The sequence below is a fragment of the Mchenga conophoros genome, linkage group LG2 (assembly GCF_057382185.1).
Source record: "Mchenga conophoros isolate Kocher_MC1m ecotype Shallow Benthic linkage group LG2, M_conophoros_male_GT1.1, whole genome shotgun sequence".
NCBI classification, from domain to species: Eukaryota; Metazoa; Chordata; class Actinopteri; order Cichliformes; family Cichlidae; genus Mchenga; species Mchenga conophoros.
Window position 1 is genome coordinate 6,337,988 of NC_140527.1, and position 26,682 is coordinate 6,364,669.

The 26,682-nt window shown below is 39.1% G+C and overlaps 1 protein-coding gene across 13 annotated transcripts in view; it reads left to right on the top strand.

Moving 5' to 3' along the window:
• rapgef2b (Rap guanine nucleotide exchange factor 2b) overlaps positions 1-26,682 on the top strand; it is a 104,938-nt gene that overhangs the window by 24,816 nt on the left and 53,440 nt on the right. For 12 of the 13 annotated variants that reach the window (XM_085284494.1, XM_085284496.1, XM_085284547.1 and 9 more), the window contains exons 2-4: positions 4,369-4,439; positions 7,200-7,256; positions 15,576-15,659. In XM_085284494.1, the coding sequence (XP_085140620.1) occupies positions 4,369-4,439; positions 7,200-7,256; positions 15,576-15,659 (212 nt within the window). Of the gene's footprint in view, positions 1-4,368; positions 4,440-7,199; positions 7,257-15,575; positions 15,660-23,801; positions 24,044-26,682 lie in introns of those variants that run through there. The other variant, XM_085284590.1, reaches the window with a different exon arrangement.

Consider the following 26,682-nt stretch of genomic DNA (forward strand, 5'->3'; position numbering starts at 1 on the left):
GGGGCGGAAAATTGAAGCTGCGGGGTGTGTGTGTGTGTGTGTGTGTGTGTGTGTGTGTGTGTTTGCAAGCCTAAAACTAGGAAGACAAGGCCTGCTATTGTTTAATTTGTATCCTGGATAGGAAATGCCTCCACTCGTCTTACTGCATTGCACTGCTACCATCTGTCTTACAAATGACTCTGTAGAGTGATGACATACTGTGTTGCATCAGGGAAATAACTGAGGGACTTCACAAAGAGGTTCAGTGGCAGTATGTAAATGGTATGTGAGGAACGTCGTGGCTAGTTTTGCACAAACACCTTTGAAGCATCCCCGGGGCTTTATAGAGCACAAACAGCATCTTGGTATGTTTTTCCTCCTGTGGGGGCCACCTGTGTTCTTGGAAGGATTAGTTTTGAAAAGGAAGGGGGAGGGATTAGATGGCGTCACTGAGTGCAGCCTGGGAGTTTGAGCTGCCAGAAGTTTTTGAGGTTTTTTTTCTTTTCTTTTTTTTAAAAAAATGAACAAGCTTTGTCTTTAGACAAACAATGAGGAGAATTTTTGGCTAGACGCAGCCTTCATCAGCATGTCCTAGTTTCTGCTGCCCACTGCTCTTTCCTTCCTGTCTCTGTTCGAGGAGAGAGTGGCTGAGACGAAGCATCAACAGAGCAGTAAAAGAGCATGAAGCAAGCATCACCTAAATGATGAAAGTTTATATCAAAGGGCCTTCATTTTGATTTTGGATCTAGGAGAAAGGGTGATAATAAAATCAGCTTTTACAAGTCTGTGCAAAGGCTTCAAATAGTGAAATAAAACAAATGAATTTTATTAAAAAGCACCGTTTGGTTTAAATTTGATGCCATGGTCCACACTCTGAAACTTTCATTTATCATTTTCCTGTGTACTTTGTGGTGATCGTGTTTGGCTCAGTGTAAATAGAGACCAGTATTAGAAAGAAAATCCAACCGGAAAATGTAAGGCTCAGGGAGTGGAAAAGATGGGGTCCATTACATTCTTTCCATACGGTCAATCTAAAATATTTGAGACTGAAGCCACAATTGATGGTTCTGCATATTTCTTTCTGCTAGGCGGTGTTTCAGTGGCGCTGTTTTATTCACGGTTATGTCACTGTGAAAAGGAGGTTTAAGAAAACCCTGCAACCCTGCCATCTAGTGGTGTCTTTTGGTTTGAATTCTGTGTCTATGCTTAAGTTAGAGCAGTTATTATTAGTATTTTATTTTTTATTAACCCAGTATATGCTAAATGTTCCCCAAACCAAGATAATAATGCAAACAATGCAACCAAGTTCCTGTTTAGAGGTATTTGTAGTGGCGATGTTGCTGTTGCGGGGTTTGTGCTTTTACCATTGCAAAGCCACCAACATGCATTATAAATATAATGACCTAATGTGTCAGAAGGTCATGCACACACCCAATGTTACAGAATTTGCAACAAAAGGCTGTATAAGAAAACTAGAGTTTTCTTTAACGTAATGTAAAGAAATGTCTTTAGTGTTGCTGCTTTTGTGCTGTGCAGGTAGCGCATAGGATGAGTTTGGCTGACAAGGATGTGCAGTTTGGGAAGATTTGAATTATTTTTTTCATAAAAATTTGATTTGGTTTAGGCCAAATTCAGAAAATACTTTTATTATCTTCAGTAACTAAGTAAGTGCGGATTTGTGTTATTTGAATGAGGGTGTACCTTTGTGCCCTCGGTGAACCTGGTGAATCAAAGTTGTGGTTCTCCTTCCAGCCAGTAGGTGGCAGTAGACGTCTGATCATTATGCCGTGACTCCTGTTCATTGTGTTTCTGACCACAGACACAGTGAACATAAGGATTTGGTTAGCGGGGATATCAGTGTGATGTAATAGGGCTAGGCAACCCTCAGGGTAAATCGAGTTTCTGTTTGTGTCCGTTTTATGAAGACCAAACCCAAATTTTAAAAACAGTTTGGGGCTGACTTGATATATATGTGGTGTTTCATGAAAGCCTGAATATTTATTGACAGCGCTGGGGAATCACTGTAAGTAAAGATTGCAGGCTTAACCTCACTTTCTCTTAGCTGAGAGTTGGATCTTTTCGGGATCAGCTGCTTAACTTGGAACTTAATAAATGGATTAAAAAGCAGAACATTTTGGCTCTTTTTCCTTTTTAGAGTTTAATTACTCCTTTTCCCCCCCATTTCTTTTGCTTACCTATGTTTTGGTTTTTTTTTGTGTTTTTTTTTGTGTGTTTTTTTTTTTTTCATGGCCCCATCCAAGCCCCTCCCATATGGCTGTTTTCCCCCAGAGAAGCTGGAGGAGAGGTGGCTAGAGATAGGGAGGTCTGGGCTTCTTTGCTTAGGCTGCTGGCCCCGGATAAATGGAGGAAGATGGATGGATGTTTTTTTGTTTTTTATTGCTATACATTTTTTATTTTATTTTTTATTTTTGTAAATTTTTGCTCCGACTTAACTCTACCTAGTAGCCCAGCTTTGGGCCAAACTACTCTAGTTTCTATATTTTGCTTATAGTTTTGATGGTAAAAATGCTAAAATTACTCACTTGAAACAAAAGAAATGTTTATACAAAGGCTTGTAACACTGAGGCTCCTCTGACGCTCCCCTCCTCCTCTGCTGACACATTTTGTGACACCAATTCAGCACAAACTGTGTCATTCAGTATTTGTGACCAGTATTTCATAAAATTTTCAATAAGCTGATCGTTGTTGCTCTCAGAAACATAACCCAGACACAGTGTGTCCATTCTGTGTCGCTTCATGCGCGTGTTTGTGTGTCTGGCCGGGTCTTAACACAGGCTCTCTGTTATCCCGTCACTCTGCTGTCGGCATATCCACCTCCAGTTGCCGCCGACAAAGGCTTCCCAGTGGCTTCGACCAGCAATGCACCACAAACGCACTCACAGTCCGTGCCCCAGTGTGTGCCAGTAGACAGTGGAGTAGCTGTGCAGCCTGCCAGCTCTCAGTGAGGGCCACTTTGTTTCACCTCTGGCTTGGACTCATGCCAGACAATCTGAGAGTCAGTCACTGGGTCAATTAATGAAGTAATTGAATTGGGAGTTTATAGTTATTCAGTGGAGCTCTTTTTATCATTTTTTTTCCTATGTGAGGTGCTTTATTGCTTTCTATTCCAGTGTTCGCTTATGCAAGTCAATGTCACTGCCCGTGTGAAATGTTGTCTGCCATTCAAGTACCCTGTTTGTCTGCTGCAGCATCAATGATCAGCATTTTAATAGGGTGTCTATGGGCTCTTAAAAAGTCTTAAAATGTCTCAAAGTATGCATTTACTAATAAAAGGCCATAGAAAATTCAAATTCATTTTGGATGAGTCTCAAATGTCTTTAGTCTCACCACTGTGAGATTTTTTCCAGCACACAATGCTGTTGTTTTGTCCCTCTGTACACATTTTAGATTGTGCACTGGGAGTGCATCATTGAGGCTGTGCTTTACAGATCAAAAATTCCCTTTTCATGTTCTTTATATGTGTGAAAAAGCAGTTATGACGATTTGTCCTGTGGCCTGCCAGGCTTGTAATATACTGAGAGGAATCCTGTGGATGAGGATAACAAAGGAGGCTTCGCTAGCCTCACTAGCCAATTTACATAACAATAATGTTCTTAAACTTAACCAAACAATACAATTTTTTGTCTTACTTTCCTTAAAAAGGTCTGAATTTACCTTGAAATTTCAACTTGAAAGTGAATAATGGTGAATAATTTTGTTGTATCTAAATCTGTTTCAGTTTTATTCAGTTAAAAAAATAAGTAATGTTGCGGTTGGTTGATTTGAATATTGAGTAAGGGCTTCTTTTTAAGCAATCAGTGTGGCCTGAGCTTTTAAAGCCTTTGTTAAAGAAGGAAATCAATAATTTACAGGTTCCATTGTTTCAATAATCTTTTGGTTTTCTGTGTTTTATACAGTAAAAGCTTCTTTGACTTCTGGATTATTTTCTTGATATAACAGACATTGACTGTCACTTTTGGAAACAGTTTTGAGCATTTCTCATAATTTTGTAATATTTTACAGACAAAATGGAAAATAGGAAGAGGGGGGTGTTATTAAGAAAAGGATGGCTGAATGGACCGATGACGAAGATGAACGACCCTTTTGTGCCATCACTTTGAAGCTAGAGCTGCAACTACCATTTTATTTTCACATTATTTCACATTTTCATGCATTAAACGCTAAATTGTAATTAATCAACTTCCAGAGTGCAAAGAGACATTAAGTCATATTTTATCTGAGCACTGGTCCAAACCCTGGACAACTTAGAGTTGAAGTTAGCGGAGCTATGAGTAGAAACTGTTTGTTTGGTGTGGCTACTGCCAGTTAATTTTCTATCGATCACTTCTCTGATCAATAAGCTAAAATATGTATGTTCTTCTTTTTCAGGACCTGGAGATCGTCTACTCTTATCTCCATGGGATGGAGGCCTTATCCAACCTGCGAGAGCACCAGTTGAGGTTAGTCTCTGCACACCTCCCCTGTACTTGATTAACATTTCCTGAAGCTTGATATTCCCATTGCATGAATTTAAAATTCAAATGAATGCGTGGTGACAACTCCTCAGTGTATGCTGCATTGTTGTCAGGGGTGGGAAAATTAACATTCAACCACTAGCTATGCTGTATGCTATTGAGCTACTTCTATTTTTTTGTAATCCAGGAGCCAGTGTACCGTCCAGCAGCATACTTATTGGAATTTATTTTTTAGACTATAATTTACAAGTGCAGTTATTACTATAATATATGGTCGGTCTCTAGCATCTTAAACCAGCATATTTATTATTCAGTTTTAAGTACTTCTGGACCTTTGAGTCTTTCTTCATAACACAGAATAACATATGTTCATTCTTCATATATTAACTGGCTGGAACGTCATTTTTAACAAATGGACATAAATATCACTACATTTTAGTGAGCTTCTCATTTCAGTCAAGAATGTATTTTGTAATATTTCTTTAAAGTTGACCTGCTTTTCTTATTTTCAGTTTTTGACATACAGCTTATTTTATGATAGATCTCGATGGTTTGAGTTGGTGCACCAGCTGAAATGAGCCATTTTGGCTCCTCTGTCTTCTCAAGAGAACAAATAAAAGGACTTTTCTCCTCCAGATAAAAATAAATGATACCTGCCACCATTACCAGCCTCAATACCACTTATCCATGTCAAGCTTCTAAAACTGCAGAAGTAATTTTTTCTCTTCCCAGTTGTATAAATCTGTTTGAAACTTTAGCCAGCATCTAAAATATCTGCTATGACTAAACTGTAAACTGACTAAATGACTAAAGCGAAGTCATTGTTGCACTTTTCCCCTAATAATCTGTACCTATACCTGACCGGGTCCCCGTGAGGCCATACTCTCTGCTTAAACCTTGAAGCAATGAGCCCTCCCTGCTCTACTATTCATGCGTCAGTTTGCCTTTGGCTCCTCCATCTTCTCTGCCTGGCACACACTTTCCAAACACTGCATGTCAGAAGTCTGTTCCCAGCATGCCTCGTGTGCATACATGTGGATTATACTAGCAAGGGAACAATGTGGCGGTGCATGACCCGCGAGCTAGAACATTCCACTGTGTGACCCCTCAGAGGCCTCCAGCACTAACCCCTCTCCCTCCTCCTTGTTTTGGATCGTACAGAAAAGGAATGTCCCCGTAGTCCCACAGACCAACCCCTTTTGCCAACTTCAGTTTCAGTAACTTTAAAAAAAAAAGAAAAGGAAAAAAAAGCTTCTAGCCAGACATCCCACTAACGATGGGATTATATTATACTTCTGTTGTCTGAACATTTTGGGAGGAATGTGTTGTTTTTCTTCTGTGATCCTTTTTCACAGTAACTTGTTTTTCTTGAGCTGGGATTGTTTTTAGGTCTTTGTATAAAGAGGCTACAACATGCTGTCCACCCGCAGCTGTTTTTGAAAGCGCTTGTGTTTTGATCAGTTACTGTTTACTACAGTGGTTTGCATGTACTGTTGAAGAGCGTTTGTCTTCTCTATACAGGCATCTGGGGAAAGCCTGACATGAATGGACTTAAAGTGAAAATGTTTCGATTCCAGAATTTAGAACATAAAAAATGAAATATATATAAAGTTATAAAAAAAACTTGCTGCACAAAAAGAATACAAGAAGCTGTGAGGCTGGATTTTTCAGGGCAGAGTTATGTTTACAGATTATAATATTATCAAATATATTTTTTTGCCTCTGTACAGGCAACAAGAATGCCAGACTGTCTGTTCTTCCCAGGCCCAGAAGCTGGATATATCAGAATTCCTTCAGGGAATTCCTTCATATTTGCTACAGACATCCACTTGGACTATAAATCGTGCATAAGACATGCAGATCATGTTTGACACTGTTAAAAAAAATTAATAAATAAATGTGTAAAAGTACAACTGGGTAAAAATTGAGAAAAAGACCATTTAACCAGTGGTGCAGTGGGACCACATAGTCAATGTGTGCTTTATTTTAGAGGACATACCAATACATACTCACTCTGCTTTTGTTAAGTAAGAAAGTAAATCACTGCAGTGGCTTAGCTTAAACGTAGATGCGTAAAACCTACCTCTTTAGAAAGGAATCTTCCAGATGCAAATGTAAATATTTTACTGAATTAAGTTTAGAAGTAACAATTATGTAATTGGTGATCAATACGTTAAAATACTATAAAGCATACCCAAATAAAAAAGGAGATTTGTAAAGCTTTAATTTTCAGCAAATTCAATGCCCTGACATAAACAAATGTTTCTCTGCAGTTTGAGGATAAAGCTCACCATATTTTATAAGGAACAAGCACTGTAGTCTTTATGTTGTAGATCTGCCTAGAAAAGAAGATTTGTCATAACGGTTATATACCAAGTGTAATTTAACCAAGAAAAATGAGAAAATAATGAGGCAAAAACAACTCACTTCACCTATCAGCAAAAGCCTCGATAGACCATAATGCACTGCAACAACCAGAACCATACGCTGTGAACCAGTTAACATGGACAACCTTGCAACTCTTTATAAGTCCCAGCACTCTAAATTTTAATTATAATCAGCAGCAGGCTTTCTGACTGTCAGTGACTGTTGCTAAAGGTGACTCTAGGATATGCAGAAATTTGCTAGTTATAGATTTATAATAACATAACATTGATAACATTTGATCATAAATTCACTCAAACACAAATATGAGGCCTAACTGTGATTCTTTCTTCCCTCTGTTTCCTCTCTCTCTCTCTGCAGGATCATGTGTGAGACGGTGCGTTATGAGAGACATGAGGCCAATGAAGTGCTATACTAGTAAGTACTGTCTCTGTCTGCTTGGGTATTCATAATATTTGTCCAGAGCCGCATGAACAAAGCAAAAAACCGATGGGTAGACAAAGTAACAGTATTTTCAGTTCTTTGTAATCAAAGCACCCTTTGCTTCAGGATACAAATCGGTGTTATTGATGGGAAGAAACATGCCAACTGCGTACAGAAGAGTAACCCCGGTGACTTAATAAAAATAAATGTCATTAAAGTGCAGAAGCAGTATGAGGCAGATCACTCTATAGCACAACTGAAGGATAGCGAACATAGAAATTATATCCAGTCATATTTCAGTGCTCTAAATTGTCAACAAAAGCTGGAATAGCTCTTAAAAGCATTTTCTTCAGTTTGGAGAGAGCCAGCAAGGCACTAGTGGTGATGCTTACATGCTTCCTCCTGTGAGCTATCTGTTTGGAGGGTTAATGTGATCAGAAAGCTGCATTGACAGCTTTCAGAGAGTGCGTGTGTGTGTGTTGGATCCATTTTGAAAAAGCTGGCACAACTGTGGTAAGCACAAAACACACAGTGTTTGACTGCTGTCACGTATCGAAGTCTTCCAAACACCCAGAGTGAGAATTAAGACAGTTAATTAACTCTGTCAGTGTCTCGGGGGGCTACAGAGGGGACAACATCCCTTATCCTGCCTTCGTATCCCCCGTGTGCGTGCGTGTGTGTATGTGTTTGTGTGTGTTGATGGATGGTGTGGAAGAGTCAACACCTCATTAGAAGCCCACTTGGCAGTGGGGGAGCTGATTAAACAATAGGAATGCAGACTAAATGGTGGCCACAGTACAGTCCAGCTTCAGCAAGATTCCTTTAGGTGCCCCACAACACTTACTGTACACACACTCAGAAACACTCCTCAAGGAAAAACGCAGCTGTCCCGTCGCAGTGTGGACACACGAAAACGCAGACTTTCTAAAACGATGACATATTTTAGTCATGTGATGCAGTCATGTGACCAAATAAACAAAGATAGCAGAGGGCATTATACAGCGGTTGTTTTGATTCCTCTCAATTTTGACAGCCCTAAAAAAGATGAATATCAGTTTGTACATGCTCCAGATGGCTTTTCTTCAAATTCTTTAACTCTCAATCGCTTTTGCAACTTTGTACTTTTGTGTTACTCGCAGCAACAACGCCACCTCATTGTTAGTCCATTTCAAAAACTCGGTGCTTTTCCTCAACATTTTGCCGCGATGTTTCAAAGTCCTGAAAAGTAAATAAACGGCAGACAGAAATGAGGCAGGTCGAATCGTCTTGCGTTTCACACATGCGCAGCGCTGGAACGTTTTCGGCCATTTCGATGTGGACGCACAACTCTGTGAAAACGACTGAAAACGATAGTGTAATGCGGAGCGTTTTCAGATGAAAACGCAGCTTTCAAATATAGCTTTCAAGTATAATATATGTAACTTTATATTGACATAAGCAGTTAATTAGCTCGTTCACTTTTAACCTAAGTTGTTAAAATGTATTTTTAATGTCATCATAGCCCCTTACAGTAACTGTTTGCAAAGTCATCATTAATAAATGTTAAACCTGACTGCTTTTTATTGCTTCAGAAAAACCAAATTATTATTATTACTAGTAATGTGTGGTTAACACATTCTCTGACTGGACTGACAGTATAGAGGTTGCAGTAGTGCTAATGCTATTTAAATAGCAATAATTGTCTAAAATAGTTTGAAGTGTTGCTGAAAATGAAATGTCTTGTACATTTTGATTCCTTACTTTTGTCTTTGTGTAGGCCTTTGCAGGTAACTGTACTGTTATGTGCTTTGTTGGTTGTGAGGTTATGTTAAAACTGTTAACATAAAACTGTTAACATAACATAAATCTGCGGTTGAGTATGAGTAGGCACTTTAAGTGGTGGTGGTGACATAAATTACAAAATTAGTGTGGATTTTAAAGTCTACTGAATGTTGTCAGATAGGACCTTTAAAGTACATTAATACAGTATTTTCTCACTGAACTGGGAAAGAAGCTCTTGAGCTGCTGTCTTTCTCTATGGTTTCAGTGTTGTCAAACATCTTTATGAAAATGAAAACAATGAAAAAAAACGTGGATAAAATTTCACATGAAACTGTCATTTTCAGCACTAGCTCCTTGGTGTGGTCACAAACAAAGCGGAGAGCATAACTGCAGGTAGTGTGCTAATTTACCCCTGAGCTAAAGCACAGAAACGCAGCATGCTATTTTGTTTTTGGGAAATTGCCTCATTTGATTTGCACAACTGTGCACGCTTACGCCAGTGTTTCTGGTTGCGTCTGTGTACAGCTGTGTGTTTGCATGTATTTGTATATGCGTGCCAAGCTGTATTAACCTATAAAAAATGGCCAATGCTCTCCCTTATAAGAGCTGTGTATTAAACAGCAGACGATCAGACTGAGCTTTCTCTGCAGGGTTTTAATCAGCCTGCTATACTGAAAACACAAGCTTTTACCAGTCTCTTTCTCTCCTCATCTGTTTATAACAGTGGCAATAATAGGCTGCAAAGTGAGGGCTCTAAAAGTTAATGGGGAAATTAAATTTTGATAGTATCAATATTAAGTTGTATCCCAGAAAACCACATATAGTGTAAAGCATTGCAATACTAAAGAAATTAGTTAAAAAAAATGTAAACCGCATTTAAAGTTGGTCTACAGTGACAATTAATCAAATGTCAGAATAATTTCCAAGACATTTAGGAGACTTTATTTATTTATTTATGCATTTTTTTTAGTTGGAGCTAAACTTGACTGCCTCAAAAGGACATTTTACATAGAACTGAATCCCAGCTGTCTATTTGTATATTTATTTCTGTTCAGCAAACATGCAGTCCTGCTGAAGTGACCTTTGTAATGACTTCCACGCTTATAACTTTGCAGGCCCTGCATGGCTGTTGGCAGGCCTGCAGTAACGATTGGATGATAAGGGTGATAGTTTTAAAAAGTACTGCCTTGGGCTGCACACTCATAAAGACACATTTGGTATCACATGAAAACATCGCATCCTGCATTCTGCAAATCTGAACCTCTCTGGATTTACCATCCAGAGAGGCTAAACCCTCGATGGTGGCTGACCTGGCACATTGGCTGGTGAAGAGGGTTAGCATCATCTGGCTGGTCTTTAACCTCTTCCATGTCAGCTCTATAAATGAAACCCTTGACTTTTGACCCTCTGCTGAGTGAAAAATCCAACTGTATTTATTTGCAGGGCATTGTGCGTTGCAGACCACAGGGAGCTATCTGCAGAGAGCATTGGTTGCCAGATAGAGGCAGTGACTAAAGAACAGCTGGTTTATGGGCTACTTTGGTTGTGTTGTTGTCAGTCCTTTAACCACTGTGGAGAAGAGCAGATTTATAACATGCAAAGAGCTGAAGTTCAGGGTTTTTTTTTTGTGTGTGTGTGTGTGTGTGTGTGTGTGTGTGTGTGTGTGTGTGTGTGTGTGTGTGTGTGTGTGATACCTCTCCTGTTACTAGTCATCACTGCTGTCACTCCCTTCCCCAGTCTGACCCACTTGCCAACCAGGCAGCATTCGAGCGGTATAGTTGAGTTATGCGCTGGTAGGTTTTTTGGAGAACTGCAATGGTGAACATAGTCTAGGTTGAAATCTCCCCTCTGTAGGCAAATACCTACACAAATTAACACAACTACAGTACCATTAAAACAAGCATTATATTATTATATATATATATTTTGAAGCCATTAATGTGGTTTCACATTAACTTCTGATCCTGTGCAATTTGTGCGTTTTGTTTTGTGTTTGGTTGGACAAATTAAAATTGCCTTGGGACTTTGAATGGACAGTAATTGTAAAAAAGCAGATAATGTTTGTCATAATGAACTGAGGTCTTTTTTCTTTTTTTGTAAATCAATGAATTATTTTTTTGTTTTAATTAGTGTTTTTAAAAATGATTTGCTGAAGCAACTTATTTCTGTCGAGGAGAAAACACATTTTATCCAATATATTCTGACAATATTAAAGAAGAACACTTAACAGACTGATATTTTAACCCCTGGCTAAGGTTCAGAGGGAGCAGCTGTCGGACAGTTGCCCTCACAGGCAGCTCCTGTTCCATGTGACAGCGTGAAGCTGCTTTCCTTCATAAACGGCGTCATGGGAAGGTAGATGAAGGAAAACTCTGGGAGAAAGAGCTGAAAAACTCATCACAGCGACCAGTCAGCTTATATAATTATTCATTCCAGTAAATTCTGTTCAGCTTGTGTGGCAGTGACATGGAGACGTTAGTCATTTGCTAAGTATCTGGTAGAGCTGCTTTTTAATGACAGAAAAATGACAGATGGATGTTTATTTTTAGAATAAGATTTTTTTTTCTTTTTTTTGTTATATCCTGTGTTGAAAGGAAATATTTTGGAGTTATGCAAAAAAAAGTAGTTTGGTCAAAAGTTTTAAGCGCTGGACATTAACCAGTAGACTCTGTCGTCTCCTGACCTTTTTTTTTTTTCTTTTTCTTTTTAATTTTGTGTTTGTTGGACAGTTGAAAACTTTGAATGCTTTATTTCAAAATATCAACACAACATTGTGAGACTGCCAGTCTCCCGAGTCCATGGTGAAAGCAGCATGACAAGTTAAAATAGTCAGAGTTGCTTATATGTCCCTCAATGCGAGTGTAGAAACACTTCTAGTGTTTTGAAACTCCTGATTGTTTGTTTGTGTGTGTGTGTTGTAATAATATGTGCAATAATATATATCGAAAATTGGCCTTTTTTATGCATTTATTTTACAATATTCTGTTGCATAGAAAGACTTGCATTTGCAGTTAATTTAATGAAAGTCAAAAACTACACTTGCAGAAATGTAAAGACTTTTTTTGACAACTGTAATGTGTGTTATAAAGTCAGACCATCTAATAAAAGAAATGTACTGAAATGTTGGTGTGGACTTTGGGCTTAGTAACTCTTTTATAAAAAATCTGTAGCACACTAGGAAAACGGGAAAACCCCCAAACCATAATGTTCAGAACAGTTAAACCGTGAATTTTTGAGCCTGTAAAATATTTTTTCTAAGAGCCAACTATGATTCCCTTTACTATTTGCAAAAGGCAATTATTCTTTAATGAAACAGTTTGTAAAAGTCAAACCTAATTTTGTGAAAATCTGTCATAAAATTTTGTCCCCATTTTACCCCTGCTGCTGCCTCCATGGCGATCAACCAGATCCCCCACTGTTAAAGGTTTCCCTGTGAGGGTTTTGGTGGATGATGCTTAGCATTTGACTACCGCTTCCAGTACTCATGACCCAGTTCAGTCAAGCTGTCGCTCCACATAAGAGTCTTCTATCTCCTACTTTTTTGGTGTTGTATCTTCTCCTCCTACTTCTCAGCCATGTGAGGTGCTTCCCTCGCTTCCCTCCCTACATGCCGGCAATTAATAATTGAACATTTCATTTCGTGTCGTATCCAAATGTAAAGAAGAACCATATAAAGGACTGAACGAGTCTGCAGGGAACCAGATGGAGATCAGTGGAGAAAAGGGGGAAAAAGAGAAGGGATGATTGTGGAGGAAGAATTTGCTGTGTGTCAGTAGGGTGTGCTGTCTGCAGCCTCATTAGTTGTGCAAGGAAAATGTGGAGAGGAGGAAGGAGGGGCAAGACTTTGTTCCCTTTGATTAAAAGGGGAAAAAACTCAGTCAGCACAGTGATGGTGGGTGTGGATATACATTTCTGTGAAGAACAAGATGTATAATAAGGGCACCCATCTTTTACCTTTCTGTTAGTAAAAACCAGTCCCACCTTGCAGATGTGACTGGTTATTAATTTCCATTATCTTGCCAATTAAAACGTCTTACTTGAACCAGGATTATGCTCAGAAATAATAACTCAAGCTGATGTCTTATTAACACCAGAGAAACTTCAAGTAAGAGATTTGATTTCTGCAGACGTTCAGCTTCTGTGAGACGGTGACATTTTAAAGTACAGACTAATAAACAGACTGGTGGAGGCAGGCGTCATATAGAGAAGCATTTATTTTAGCCTGCTGTTAAGATCATTTTGTGCATTCATAGCAAAGAGAATTACGTTTTTTGCCTTTTAATGAAGCATAAACTTCAGTGTCACTTAAACTTGTGCTTATATGGGATTGTTAGGTTTCTTAAAATGTTATTTGATAAACTGCGCAAAACGCAAGAGGTAGATCTTAAACTCTACAGGCCACAGTTAATATGTTAAAGTTCATGACAACCCAGCTAGGAAAAAGACTGAACAAGTAGGGGGGTTCAACCAGCTTTAAATTGTGTAATTAGCAGATCAATTTGGAAACATTAACTAACATCCATCCATCTTCTTCCGCTTTATCCGGGGCGCGGGGGCAGCAGCCTACGCAGAGAAGCCAGACCTCTCCCCAGCCATCTCCTCCAGCTTATCCGGGGGAACACTAAGGCGTTCCCAGGCCAGCCGAGAGATATTAACTAACAAAGTAACCATTAGCTGCTATGGTGAATTAAGTTATGGTAGCATAAATTACAGCAGTTTACAAGTACTGGCATGTTTTGCCCATAACTGCTAGGACTTCATGATTCATGTCAGATTTCCCATACTGCTGAAGGTTGGTATCAGTGTTACATGTGACGGGAATATTTCCTTCTCTGGATTTTTGCTTCTTTACTGTCAGAGGTGCGTTTCCCAACACGTCTGATTGACAAGGCTGTCAGCGATGGCTTTTTTTTGGGACTCACAAAGCAGTCAAAAAATTCACTGATCACTGTTGTAATTACCTGAAAAATGCAGCACAGTGTCTCCGGTGTAATCTGTTTTGATATAAGCTTATACTTAACTAAATCCAGTAACACATAACTCACAATTTATGCTGGTACAGCAGCATTTTGCTTCCTTATACTTTATCTCACCAGCACAGCAGTTATATATGTTGACTCCCCTTGAAGCGCTCTGCATTGAATTGATTGCGTATAGACGAAAGCAAGCATTATTATTATTTATGATTATTGTTCTTTCTTTCTTTGTTTACATTCTCATTAGGTTAATATGTATGTCTCTTTGATAATCCTGCATGTACCACTGATAGAGGTTCAGCCTTTTGAGATTATCTCGGCGCAATCCCTGCGGTATCTGTGAAGACCCAAGGATAAGCGAGATGATTACAGAGACAAAACTGATGAATTTTAAAATCTGAGGATATCCTTTCAACATTAGCAGCGTAGTTTATTAACACTGACGTACCAAATGTGATTTCTGAAAATTATATTTAGTGAGTTGTTTATCTGTAGGCAAATTCTCCTCAGTGGAGTCTTTTGATGTTCCTTAGTAAGGCCTGTGGTTCACATGAACTGCCACACAATCCTTAAAGCTGAAAAAAGTGCACAGTCTTGATGTTTAGTGTTGTTGTTTTTTACTTGTCATTTTCCCTGGAAAATGACTTGACAATCAGCTGCATCATCCAGAGGTCAGTGTGAGTTTATTTCAGAGGCCCATTTTCCTGTTTGTGTGGGGACAGAAATGAGTCTTCAGTTCATTCACAGTTCTCTCTCTCCCTTCCTTTCAGTTTCTCGCTTTTTTACATTTTTTGTAATTTTATTAATCATTTGGCGCAGCGAGCAGTCTTGCATCACTGATGCATTAAGTCACAGTACCTGCACAGAAAATGGTGATAAGTAAACTGACACAGCAAATAAGCTCCATCAATATATTGATTTGTACATAAACATTTTCAATTTACTGTCGTAGAGGGTAAAAGCAGGAAGTGTTCTGCCTTGTGGGCATTCACAAAGATAGCTGCAGACTCCACAGAAGACTACTTGTTCTTATTATACTACTCTGTAGTCTACCTGGAGGATCTTTGTGCTTTTGGTGGCGTTGTAGTGTAGTTGTTGTGCATACAAGTCTGCAGAGAGCCTTGTACACCCACTGATGATGGAATCCATGCCCCTCATGTAGTGGCATAGATTAAGCAGGGAGCCCTTTTGGGAACTTCTGTCAAGAATTGTTTTTTCTTTTTATTATCCACAGCAACAAATCAAATGAAATATTTCACCTTACTTGCAAATCTGTTTTTAATAGCCAGAATAGCTGTGATGCATTAGGATGCCTGGCGGTGTCTTACGATGCCAGTAGGATGTTGAATTGCTGACCCTTTGGATCCTGTTTGTTTTACACATCCTGCAAATAACCGATTGAGACCCAGAGCATTTTGGGTTTCTTTGGGTTCTTTTCATCAGTTATAGGCTCATCTATCCAAATCTACAAAAATTCTCATTTCGTTCATCAACCTTAATTATATTTTTGGCTGCTTCGTGTCAAAATATCACCATTAATACATTCTGAACTAATGTATCTCTTTCTGTCTTTCAGCCCTGATGACATAGGAAGCTGCTGGTACATCCTGTTGTCTGGCTCAGTTTTCATCAAAGAATCCATGTTCCTGCCCAGAAGCAGGTAAGATCATCGGCCATTTTGAATGCTGTTTGAAGGTGTGATTTTTGGCAGTAACATGCAAGCATCTGCTTTCCTTCCAAGCCAATTTAAAATAAAGAGACAAATGTCTCTCTCACCAAGATTTGTTTCCTGTCTTATCAGCTTCTTAACTTTTATTAAAATTGGCTTGTAAAAATGTTGCACAGCAGCAAATGTTTGCATGCAGTTATGCGATTTCACTAAAGAAAATTGTAACTTTATCATTGTTCCTTTGGTTTCTAAAACAGATTTTACTTATGTTTTTGGCATAACTATTTAATTTTAATTTATATCTTTTTTTAAAATCAGTTATTTAATACAGATAGTCATTTTAACATTTACCTTTGCAAATTGGTTAATTCTCATGTACAAGAATGTTGCTGGGACATCAACATGACTTCTCTGCAGTTCAAGAGAAATACATTAGGTGACTAGGTCGAGAATAAAATACATGTCGCCTTTAAAAATTATAAACAGTTTTTATTAAAATACATTTTTACATTCTGAAATTCTCAAACTATATCACCAACACTGCAAAAAGGTGAATGTACATCTGTCCATTCCTAATACACTTATCCAATTAAGGGTTACATAGAGGGGAAGCTAGAGCCTATCCCAGCTGTCATAGGGTAAAAAGCGGGATACATAGGCATGGTTTGAAGCTGTGTAAAACCACATTATAGTAGCTTACACTGTAACACTTGTACTTTGCAAGTAGAGACACCTTGACTAAATTGTATGGATTCCTCATCATAATTAAAAGATTAGCATAAGTCATGTCCTTTTAAAGCTTTTGACCTGTATCACAGTAGGCTCAATAACCTTGGGTAGAAAGCGTTATCATCATCACCATTTTAGAATAGTTGAAAAGCTCAAGTAACACAAACCATTTCATTAGTCTATCTCTTGGATAATTCCTGCTTTTTCTGATTTAACCATATTGCATATTATTTTAGTTTTTTAAAGAGGGTTGAAAATAATTATTTATGGCACCTTCAGAGGACTTAAGACTCATGTTCCCCTCTCACAGCAGTGTTCACCACCTCTGAAGCCAAGACTCAAATGTTAAAAAGCTGCGATTTCACAAGTGGATCTGTTACATGAAATATCCCTGTAGGCGTCTTGAAAACAATGATCTTTTTATCCATTAGGCTTGCATAACACACCTACGGCCACTCTGATCTCGAGGCCGTCACTTTAGGCCGTGGAGCAGAACTGTTCCGGCTGTACAGCGGGAGTCCACTGAGGTCGTTCTTTGGGTTTGTCCGAACGTGGGATGCATTTAAAACGGAAGAGTTGATCGGAAATGTGCCAAAAAGCTAGCCCCCTCTTAAATATAACCTTTTCAGTTTTACGAAGGTGAAAGTGTGTGTGTGTGTGTGTGTGAGAGAGAGAGATGCCGAAAGGGGATCTGAAGGTACTGGCAGATTAAAGTTAATGCTTGACCACAGTCACAGAGGAGAAGAAGGCCCTGAAAGTGTTTACTAAGCATATGTTGCAAAGGAGCTTGTGGAGGGTGGATCCGCTGTGCTGTGTGAGACTGTATGGGGTTGATAATTAGCTCAGATGTTCAGAATAAAGCCAACTGCTTTATTCAGGACTGTCACATTTATGTTTTCTCTGCTAAATTATGCATATGAAGCACCAACTGCACGTTGAGCGGTTTTAGTTTCTGTGAGAATGTGCTTCAGTGCCACTAGCTGAGATTCATGTGAGCAGCTAGATGAAAAGAAGGCAATCTGGCAATAGTCAAATGGGAATATTGCATTGTACAGAGCACGCAACATACAGCTGTTCATTCACCACAGCGCTGACTTTTGTAGACATGCTGGGCGTGTAGAATGCAAAAGTCTGAATTAGTTGGATCAAACTTGACAAGCTTCTTAGAACGAAGTCTGTGTGATGTCTGATTGAGCTTATGTAACAATAGAGCAGGTAAATGTCTGTGAGCTTCTTTTATCATTTTACCCTCCACACTCTTCCAAGTTTAATCCAAGGGTAACATTTCCATCGGTGAGAAAGCAGAATGACCCCTAGTGTTTTGTTGGTCAACAGCATATTAAACATGGCAAAAAGTAGGCTCAGGCTACTTTAAACAAAAACTTTCAGATGCTGGTTTCTCTTTCCTCTATACAAATATGGATATCGTACGGCCTCACTCATACGGTCCTAGAGACTGGCCAGCAATCTCCTAGCAAACACAGGTATCTAAGTTTCTACAGTTTGCCTGGATGATATTGACTTGTTATCTAATAACAAAAAAATACACTCCAACTATTCGCCAACTGACTGTAAAACTAAGAAATCACAAGCTGTGAGCATCAGCCTTCAAACTAAAAGTAGCTGCTTTTGAAACTGATATTTTGCAGGAGAAATGTGACGCTTTAATTCTGAAAGCAAACTACTTTTCCGCTTTTTGCACCTTTTCCAAGTTTTGCTGTTGGAAGTCAGTGTCTTCCATGTAACTGCAGCAATCCACTAACCAACAGAATGCTGACAAAGAGGTTTTTGATGCAGTATTCTCTTTGCAACAACAACAGCAACTTCACCAGCAACCACTCACCACTAGTCAGGAAATACATCTTTCGCTAATGACTGGTGGTTACCAGGAAGGCAGCAACCAATCTGTAGGCCTGACTGAGGCTTAATGTGTTTCTCTGGGACACAGTTCTGGATGCGGCACCCAATCAAAATAAAAGGTTTAAAGCAGCTTTAATGCAGCTGAGACCATTTGTTTCAGATAGTGGGCCTACATCAAGACCCAGAGTTAGACAAACATGAATTATATAAAGTTACCTACCTGACTAACACAGGTTTGTTAATCTTAGTGAAACGGCACATACACTGTGTTGAAAACAGTTATACAAAAGGAGCCAGTTCATGCCAACAATGAAGTAGAGAAAAATATGCAATGTTAAATTTACCAAGGTAATTTACTATTGCACTGGCTGATTAGATTATGGCCAACTGTCATTGGTTGTTGTAGTTTTTTATATTCATACACTAATTTCATTAATGAAATTTTTGTATTAACCCCCTAGTATATTGTAAGCCACTTGGCTCTATTTAAAAGAAAGAACAAAAAAAGGTGCTTTGGGGGAAATGAAGCAGAACCTATTTCCTCAGTGACAATCAGACATTTTCAAAATGACACATTCAATGGCACATTCTAAGTCAACGTTTCAAGGACTCCTGGGTCATGAAACTCACTCAGGTTTTGAATGACAGTCTGCATTTTCAGTTCAAGAATGAAAAGGAGAAGAATAAGACTTTTTCCTGACAGCGGCGTTGTGGCTGTATTCCTGTAACAGTGCTAGAGAAACTCTGTACAATCATTTAATGTGATGCAAAGCTGTAAACCTAACTGAAATCTTCCTGTTTTCCTGGTAGAAAGCGTGACTGTCATAGTTTCTGTATTAAAGCATTTGTTTGTCTTATCATCTTATTATGAACGTTTCTGTCGTTTTTTGTTTTTTTCTTTTGTTTTTTTTCTTTTCTTGTCTTTTACATGGATTGTTCTTATTAACGGTTTTCCTATAGGGGCAAAACACTGGGTGGTAAGAAAAGATCCAGACACACTGCCTCACCTAGTCTATAAAGAGGACAAATGGTGAAGGTAAAATGGCTCGGAGGGGAAATTGGTTGTGGCACGAGTAACTGAATGGAGTCCAGTGGGACTTCCTAAAGCTTTTAAAGATGTGGTGGAATTGGGTTTCAGACAGGCCCTACCCAGAAATGGCTGTTCATATCTACACTAGCAGCAAGGTTGAAAACCTGATACGTCTCCATCATTCTCTCAGTGCTTCTCTCGCTCTCTTACTGCCGGTAGCTGTAGTGACATCTGATCCAGGGGGGAGATGAATGGCTCAGTCATTAATCGTAGAAGCTGGAACTGTATGCCGTAAACCCAAAATCAAATATCACCTAAATAGATACATGTTTAATCACGGTACACTGAAGGCTAACTTTAGCGTGCCGTGACCAAAGTGCACTACTGATTTAGTCAGTTTTAAAAGTGGCAGTCAGCCTTGTATAATTTATGATTCTGCAGAGATTATAAATGCCAATACATTTTTTTTATGAAATAAGAGTTACAGAGTACTTCTTGAGCCTTGGTGACCACCCGGAGCTTTAAACTGAGTGCAGCTTGTGTTATGTTCAGTGTTTCTATCGTAGAAACTCACATAATGCATTGAGGCCATTTGGGATACAGTATCCTCTGGCCTAAGGAGGTTTTAGACCACCAACTTTCCAATTAATGGACATTCTCAAAAACAGGACAGAGGAAAAAGCAGCATTTATGACAAAGAGACAGGAAGGCATTTCAGTTTAACTGACTGTTTACTTGTTTACTTTCATTTTTAGTTGCCACTTATTTCTCTTTTACACACCGTCTGTTTAGGTTAAGATACCAAAGCTACTTGGCTCGGGTTATAAGATAATGGTTTGATTAGAAATCTACACTTTCACGTTGTTAGCCACATGCAGGTTACCAGGGTGATGACTACATTGCAGATTTAAAATGTGCTTTCAGTGCATGACTGATGAGATCAGATGATAACTGCCTACCGAGCCTGTTAGCAGCCACAGGATGGTGCTTCCTAGTGAGATCTATGGAAGTGATTACAACTGATAATGACCATTTAATGGGATGAAAACATTTGGAACGGGTGATCTGTTGTGACAGTTGTCTACCACTATATCACTCTGCACAGAATAACACTTTTTTTTGTAGCTGCCATTTTTCAGATGTTACACATCTATTTTTTGGGCCATTATTGAGATGGTTGTGTTTTAGGCGAGTGTCTTTAAAAGCTTTTCAACTACTGAGCTGTTAATGGTTTCAGGGATGAATTTTCCTTCAGAAGATTTTCCAGTGTGTTCCTTAAATTAGATGTGCCAAATCTGCAACTTTCAAATGTTAACAACAGGCTAAAGACAATCATTATTTTCACATGTACTCTGCATTCAACACTAAACTATTTTTAGCCATAGTTTCTAGTAACTGCATGGAACTGTGGACTTCCACCCTGAAACACCCTTTAGTAAACCCAGACCGATTTTACTTCCCTTCCTCCACGGTGCTGTGTGCATTCATTTTCAACATACTGCTATCAAGCTTCTTTCGTTCATCCACTTCCAAACTGTTTTCTCATCATCAGTCACTTCTTACACTGGGTAAACCAAAACCACAACTCCTAACATATTCATCCCGTGTGGGAAAATTGCATTTTTTGGTAACAGAGGAATGTTTGTATCATCACATCTTGTGAACTGCTGGGGAAAAAAAGGGCCGGTACCGATAAGACTGTTTCTTGACAGGCAGACTCATCTGTGACTGTAGATGACAAAATAATCCAGTGATGATTTATTCTCTTGTTGCACAATACAGATGTTTCTCAACGCCTCTGATGTTCATTTCCATTCTGTGGAACAGTTGCCGGCTGAAGAGATTTTTTTTGTTTGTTTGTTTTTTATTAATTCATTTCATGACTAGAAATGGTTACTGTGCTTGTGCATGTCATTATTTTTTTAATTTTAATTAAAATATTAGGTGCTCATTCATCTGGTATGATTTTAATGGTGGTTGTTGTTGACAAACAAGTAAGTCTTGTTTTCTCATTTTAGAGCAATAGTATGTTTAAAAATAAACATTTCTAGGTCCTGCCAGCGACAGGCCACAGACTGTGAAACAGTACTGTTGGTTTGTTTTGACATGAAATTTTGATTTTGTGCTGAATATTTTTTTGTCCTCAGTTTATTCTTTTCTTTTTTTAAGGGGTTGTTCTTAGATACAACTCACACAGTCATGTGAACAGGACTACTCCACAAAATAACACTTATCATATCATCGGGGTTATCTTGCCTTTGGCTTGGAGGTTTTATTTTTCATTATTTTATTTTATTTTTTTGTTCAAACTGAAAGTCTGCTCTAAATCCAGGGACATGTAGTCTGACTATTAACCTGGCATCAATCATGCAATAAATAAATAAAACCCCATCAAGCTGCGAGTTGGGTTGAGTTTACCCAACAACCCTCAAGTTAAACATTGATCACTTGCTATGAAGTCTGTTTGTGCTACCAGAGTGTTTGTTATTATCTTGCTAGTGAAAGTGTGTGTGTGTGTGTGTGTGTGTGTGTGTCTAGCATATTGATACTACAGAACACTCAAGGTAAGAGATGGGGATTGATAAGAATTAGCAATTCCGATTCCATTATCAATATCACTTAACAATTCAGTTCCCTTATTGATTCACATTAGCTCCACTTTGAGAGTCACCACCATCTCTAAGCAGCATATGAAAGTCATTACATTCATGTAAATTCATTTCATGCTGAGTTGTCACATGTTTGTGCATGTTGGAGGTATTTCCCCTCTTTGTTTGTTGTTACAGAGAACACTTTTCTTAAAAGTAACACAGTACATTACTTAATCACACCCAGGAGAAAGACATTTGTTACACTACTCGTTAAGTTACTTTGATGTTACGGTCTCATAATTACCAGTTAAGAATATAAACTTCCCGCCCCACACACCAACACAAATCCCTATTCTAATGAAGACACATGCGATCTATCTCTTAGTATTTATGTATGAAGACAAAGCCGACAACACAAATAAAAGATGGAAACCAGCACAAAGAGACTTTAAAGTGGTCGTCACGATGATTCTAATGTAGAAACATGAAAAGATAGAAACTCAGACTACAGCCTGACTGCTCATCAGTTTGATACCTGTTGAAGTTCAGCAGCTGCTTCACCGCAAATGACTGCTCACTTTATCGCGGTACTGGGCTGGGGTCAGCATTTACTCAAATTCAACACCAGTCTGGGCTCTTGGCTAGCTTAGCGTTAGCGTTATGTCTGTGCCGGTGCTTGCAAAGAGCCGAACTTGTTTTGTCTGTGCAGGTGCTTGCAAAGAGCCTAAGTTGCGTTAACAGTATGATGCAGTTGTTTCGTCCTGGAGCAGTATCCATCGTGCTCCCAATCTTTGTGCAGTAAAATAAAAGGAATGTCTACATCCACGCTGTAAACTGCACCACTGTTTTCCTCCTCCGATCCAGCTGATCGTAGCGAGAGTGCATGAACTGATGAACGGGATCGATAGGCAGACTGACCAAGGAACTGGACTACTCTGAACTGGTTCTTGATTCTCATCCCTAACCAGGGTTAATCCCGAATTCATCTGAATTAGATTAAATCTTTTTTTTTTTATAGTAGTCTCAGGTCCTGTGATTGTAAGCCAGGACCATATCATCAGACTACCTCCTCCATGCTCAACAGTTGGTGTGAGTTGTTTGTCCTGCCACATTTAGTTTTTGCCATACATGGCGCTTTGTATTATGACCGAACATCTCCGCTTTGGTCTCATCTATCCAGTCGACCAAACCTAAGCTGTGCTACTTTTTTAAGAGGGACAAATATTTCTCCTGCCCTTCCATATATACCATATAAGCCATCATAATGTTTTTTTGTTGTGGTTGGTTTGGCTTGTCATGGATTTTAATATGCTAACACAGGGCTGTAGTTTGAGATGTAATTCTTGGGTCTTTTGTGTATTCTCTGAGCATTGCATGGTCTTGCCTCGGGATGAGCTCTGGAGTTATTGCAGGTTATATGTGAGCTAAGGAAAATTTAAATTGCATGACACTGAACATATTTCCAGTTCTTTGTTGGAAATGCCAGCTTTAGGTGTTTAAAATTTTAAATGCGATGATGCCGCTTATCTGAAAACACAGTAAAATGATCATTCCAGCTTAAAGCTGAGGAAAAATGTTAAAAATAATGTTTAGAAACTAGCAATCGAGCTTTTGAACCACAGGACACAACTAGACATTGAGGCAACTTGTGAGTTGGTCTTATATTTTTCATGTCTAAAATAAATCTAAACACTGTAATTAGAATATTTGAGTTCAGTTGACTGACTTCATTGAGTAACTTCTACAAGCAGTGTACTTTGCGCTGTTTATACGTGCACACGGGAACATACAGTCCAGCATCTCACTCACTCGTGCTTTATAACAGGAAGTGAGTCGTACGCTGGAATGCGGCCGTATTCAGCTCACCACATTACACAGAGCGAGAGAGAGAGACAGACAGACAGAGAGAGAGAGAGAAAGGGGGCAGGGCCATTGGACAGAAGCTGATCTACACTTTGAGCCACACACTCCCATTCTCATACACAAATCTCCGACAGCAGTGCCGGTTTGTGTACAGGACAATATGCCGCAGTTACAGCGAAGTCTCGGGACTTGGAACATGTTTGCTTGGCTTACTCTGAACTAACAAGAAGGGATATTTCAGAAGGAGGGGTTCATCTTATCAGGTGGCTGTGTCACTCTAGGAGCAGATTGGCGTGTCGGGGGTGAGTCATCAAAGTACAGCTGCATGGAACTCTTACCTAGAAACACATGAGCGTACGGCTTACTGAAGTTTTGCCTAGAAACTCCTTTGTTTTTGGTTGTAATTTAAAAATCTTGACTATTCTCCAAGCCGGGAGCTGGTTGCAGTAAAACCTTCAAGTCTGGAATGTGAAGTATGACTTTGATGTTATTTTGGATTTGTCAGTGTGAGGAGTGTGCTGCCAGCAAAAGGGGTGTGTGCTCTTTTGGGGTATATAAAGGAGGGGGTTAGAAACAACTTTTGGCAACTTTGAAACCAAAACAAAGATGGAGCCCCTGCTGTGGTGAGAACATGTTAGAAATGAGTGATAGTTGCAGTGATGACTGATGAATGTGTTTGGAAAAGTTGCAAGCGGCTAGCGTAGTCGCTCTTTCTCTACACTCGTGTCTCCAGTGCCCTTTTCTCTTTGCCTTTTACAATGTCAGTGAAGCTGTATTTTGGGAAGCAAAAGTCACGAGTCAGTTACACATTCTTGGATGCGTTGTCAGTGCCTATTTCAGATGTGCTCAGGCAAAGGTTTGGAATATGCATGTGGTGTGGACCACGCTGTTACTCCAAGGAATTCTGTTTATCTTTGCAAGGTGAGGTTGGATCATCAAACTCGGCTCTGACAGGATGTTGGTAAAGGCTTCAAAGCCTGGATGCGGTTTTCATTCACTTTAGCAGTTGTAGCCAAAGATCCATCTGACCTTCCACTCCCTCCTTCTCTGTGCTGGGTCAGAAGTCTTGCATATCTGAGGAGTTTAATCTTTGTCCTTCTCAAGGGTCTGGTGGGTTAAAAAAGCCAGTGTGCCCTCTTACCACTTACTCAGTTAAACAGCTTAAAAGAGGAGAGGAGACCCCCCACCCCTCACTCCCTTCAGCTCAGACCAGGGGTACAGATTAAGTGTTGCGTTGGTTCACACAGGCAGCAGAGTGGAACCGAGGCTAAGGCGGTGGGCTGCCGGGCTGGTAGAATGAGAAGCTGGTGATGCATGTGGAATGACATTCCAGACGCCCAGGCTTGTTGTATAACGGAGGGGAATGCAAGGCTGCCGAGGCAGGGGAGATGTCAGACAGTCGACTGAGAGCTTCAGGGTTTAATTTGAAGTTGAGATGTTGGCTGCCTGTCAAATGACAGCATAGAAGCAAAAATGGGGATGTTCTCTTCACCATCAATTTCTTTTTCTTTGTTTTGTTTTGTTTCACATAGACTTGAGTTGTAGTGAAATTCTTGGCTGATGTGATTTTGAAATAACAATATTTGCTTTTGCTTGTATGGTTTTCATCATTCCTTCTTTTGGGCAATGAATTTTTAACTTGAGGTAATCTCTTGCTTATTTAAGAAGCTTTATGCTTTGTGAGAACGTAAAGGACTGAATTTCAATATGTGTTATTAATCATATGTGTCACAAAATAGGACATAATTTGCTATAGATGTATTCTCACACTTATTTGCTATGAATTCACTGTGAGACACATTTGGACTGCACACAGACATTGTTCTAGGAAGCTGGTTTAAAGACCCCTTGGTGTCTTATCCAATGGGCGTTTGTTGGCTTCACCTCTGTTGGGTCTAAAGAAGTTGAGAACTGCAGTGCACGCATAAAGATGGGCCATGGTAAGCTTTGAAAAGACAGAACAGGTTCAGACCTTTGTTACATGAGATGGATGGAAGGAAATGGGAGCGATTGCTTTCATTTGAGTAGTAAGTGTATTTTTGCAGAGCTTGCCTGAGGATTAAAGTACTGTTAATGTGGCACTTGATTAAATGTGTTTTTTGTTTTTAATTTGAATGGCATACTTTGAGTGACATGAGTGGTTTGAAATGAATTACTTTTTTTCAAGTTAAAAACAAAACATATAAGCTGTCACATTAACAAAAAAAAAAAGGGGGGAAACAGCAAAATTTTCAACTGTTCAAAAACAAAAGAAATGCATTGTCTTTATTTTTTGTCCTGTATTTTTCACAGCTTAACTTGAATTTTTTCTTAAAGAAACAATAAATTCAAGCAAAATAAAAAGGTGACGGAAATATAAAAGGTTACAGATTTACACAGTAAGTGTAGCAATATTTTGGTACTTTTACTAGTGATCATCTTTTCTTTGTGCTGTGCTCTGAATACTTGCTCAAGCATCTGGCACCTTTCCTATCTTTTTTTCCTTCCCTTTTTTAAATTCCTTTATCTGGTTTTGTAGGTTCATCAGCCAACACACACACACTGTAGTTCTCTGGAAAGAAAAAAACAACCTCACGTTAACTTGTGGCCCTGAATTCCTCGTTGATAAATAATTCATACCAAGTAGTGTGTGCCTAGACCTCTGCCTCTTTAGTTATAGCTAATAAAAATTGAATATTTGCATGGGTAGGCTTTGCAGAGTGTGCTGTGTGGCAGTGTTGATTGCTGGAGAGTTGCTTACATCCCAGTCCACCTAAGCATTAGCTAAGACAATCAGTGTTTGCTCTGAATGCATTATTTGTTTTCTAATTTACATTACCCTCTTGGCAGGCCCTCTACTTAATATTTGCTCAGCACTAGTCATAGGGCACTGGAGGCTTTAATCCACAAACAAGACACTTTTGTTAGAAAACACGCTCCTACCCCCACACACTCAACTTCT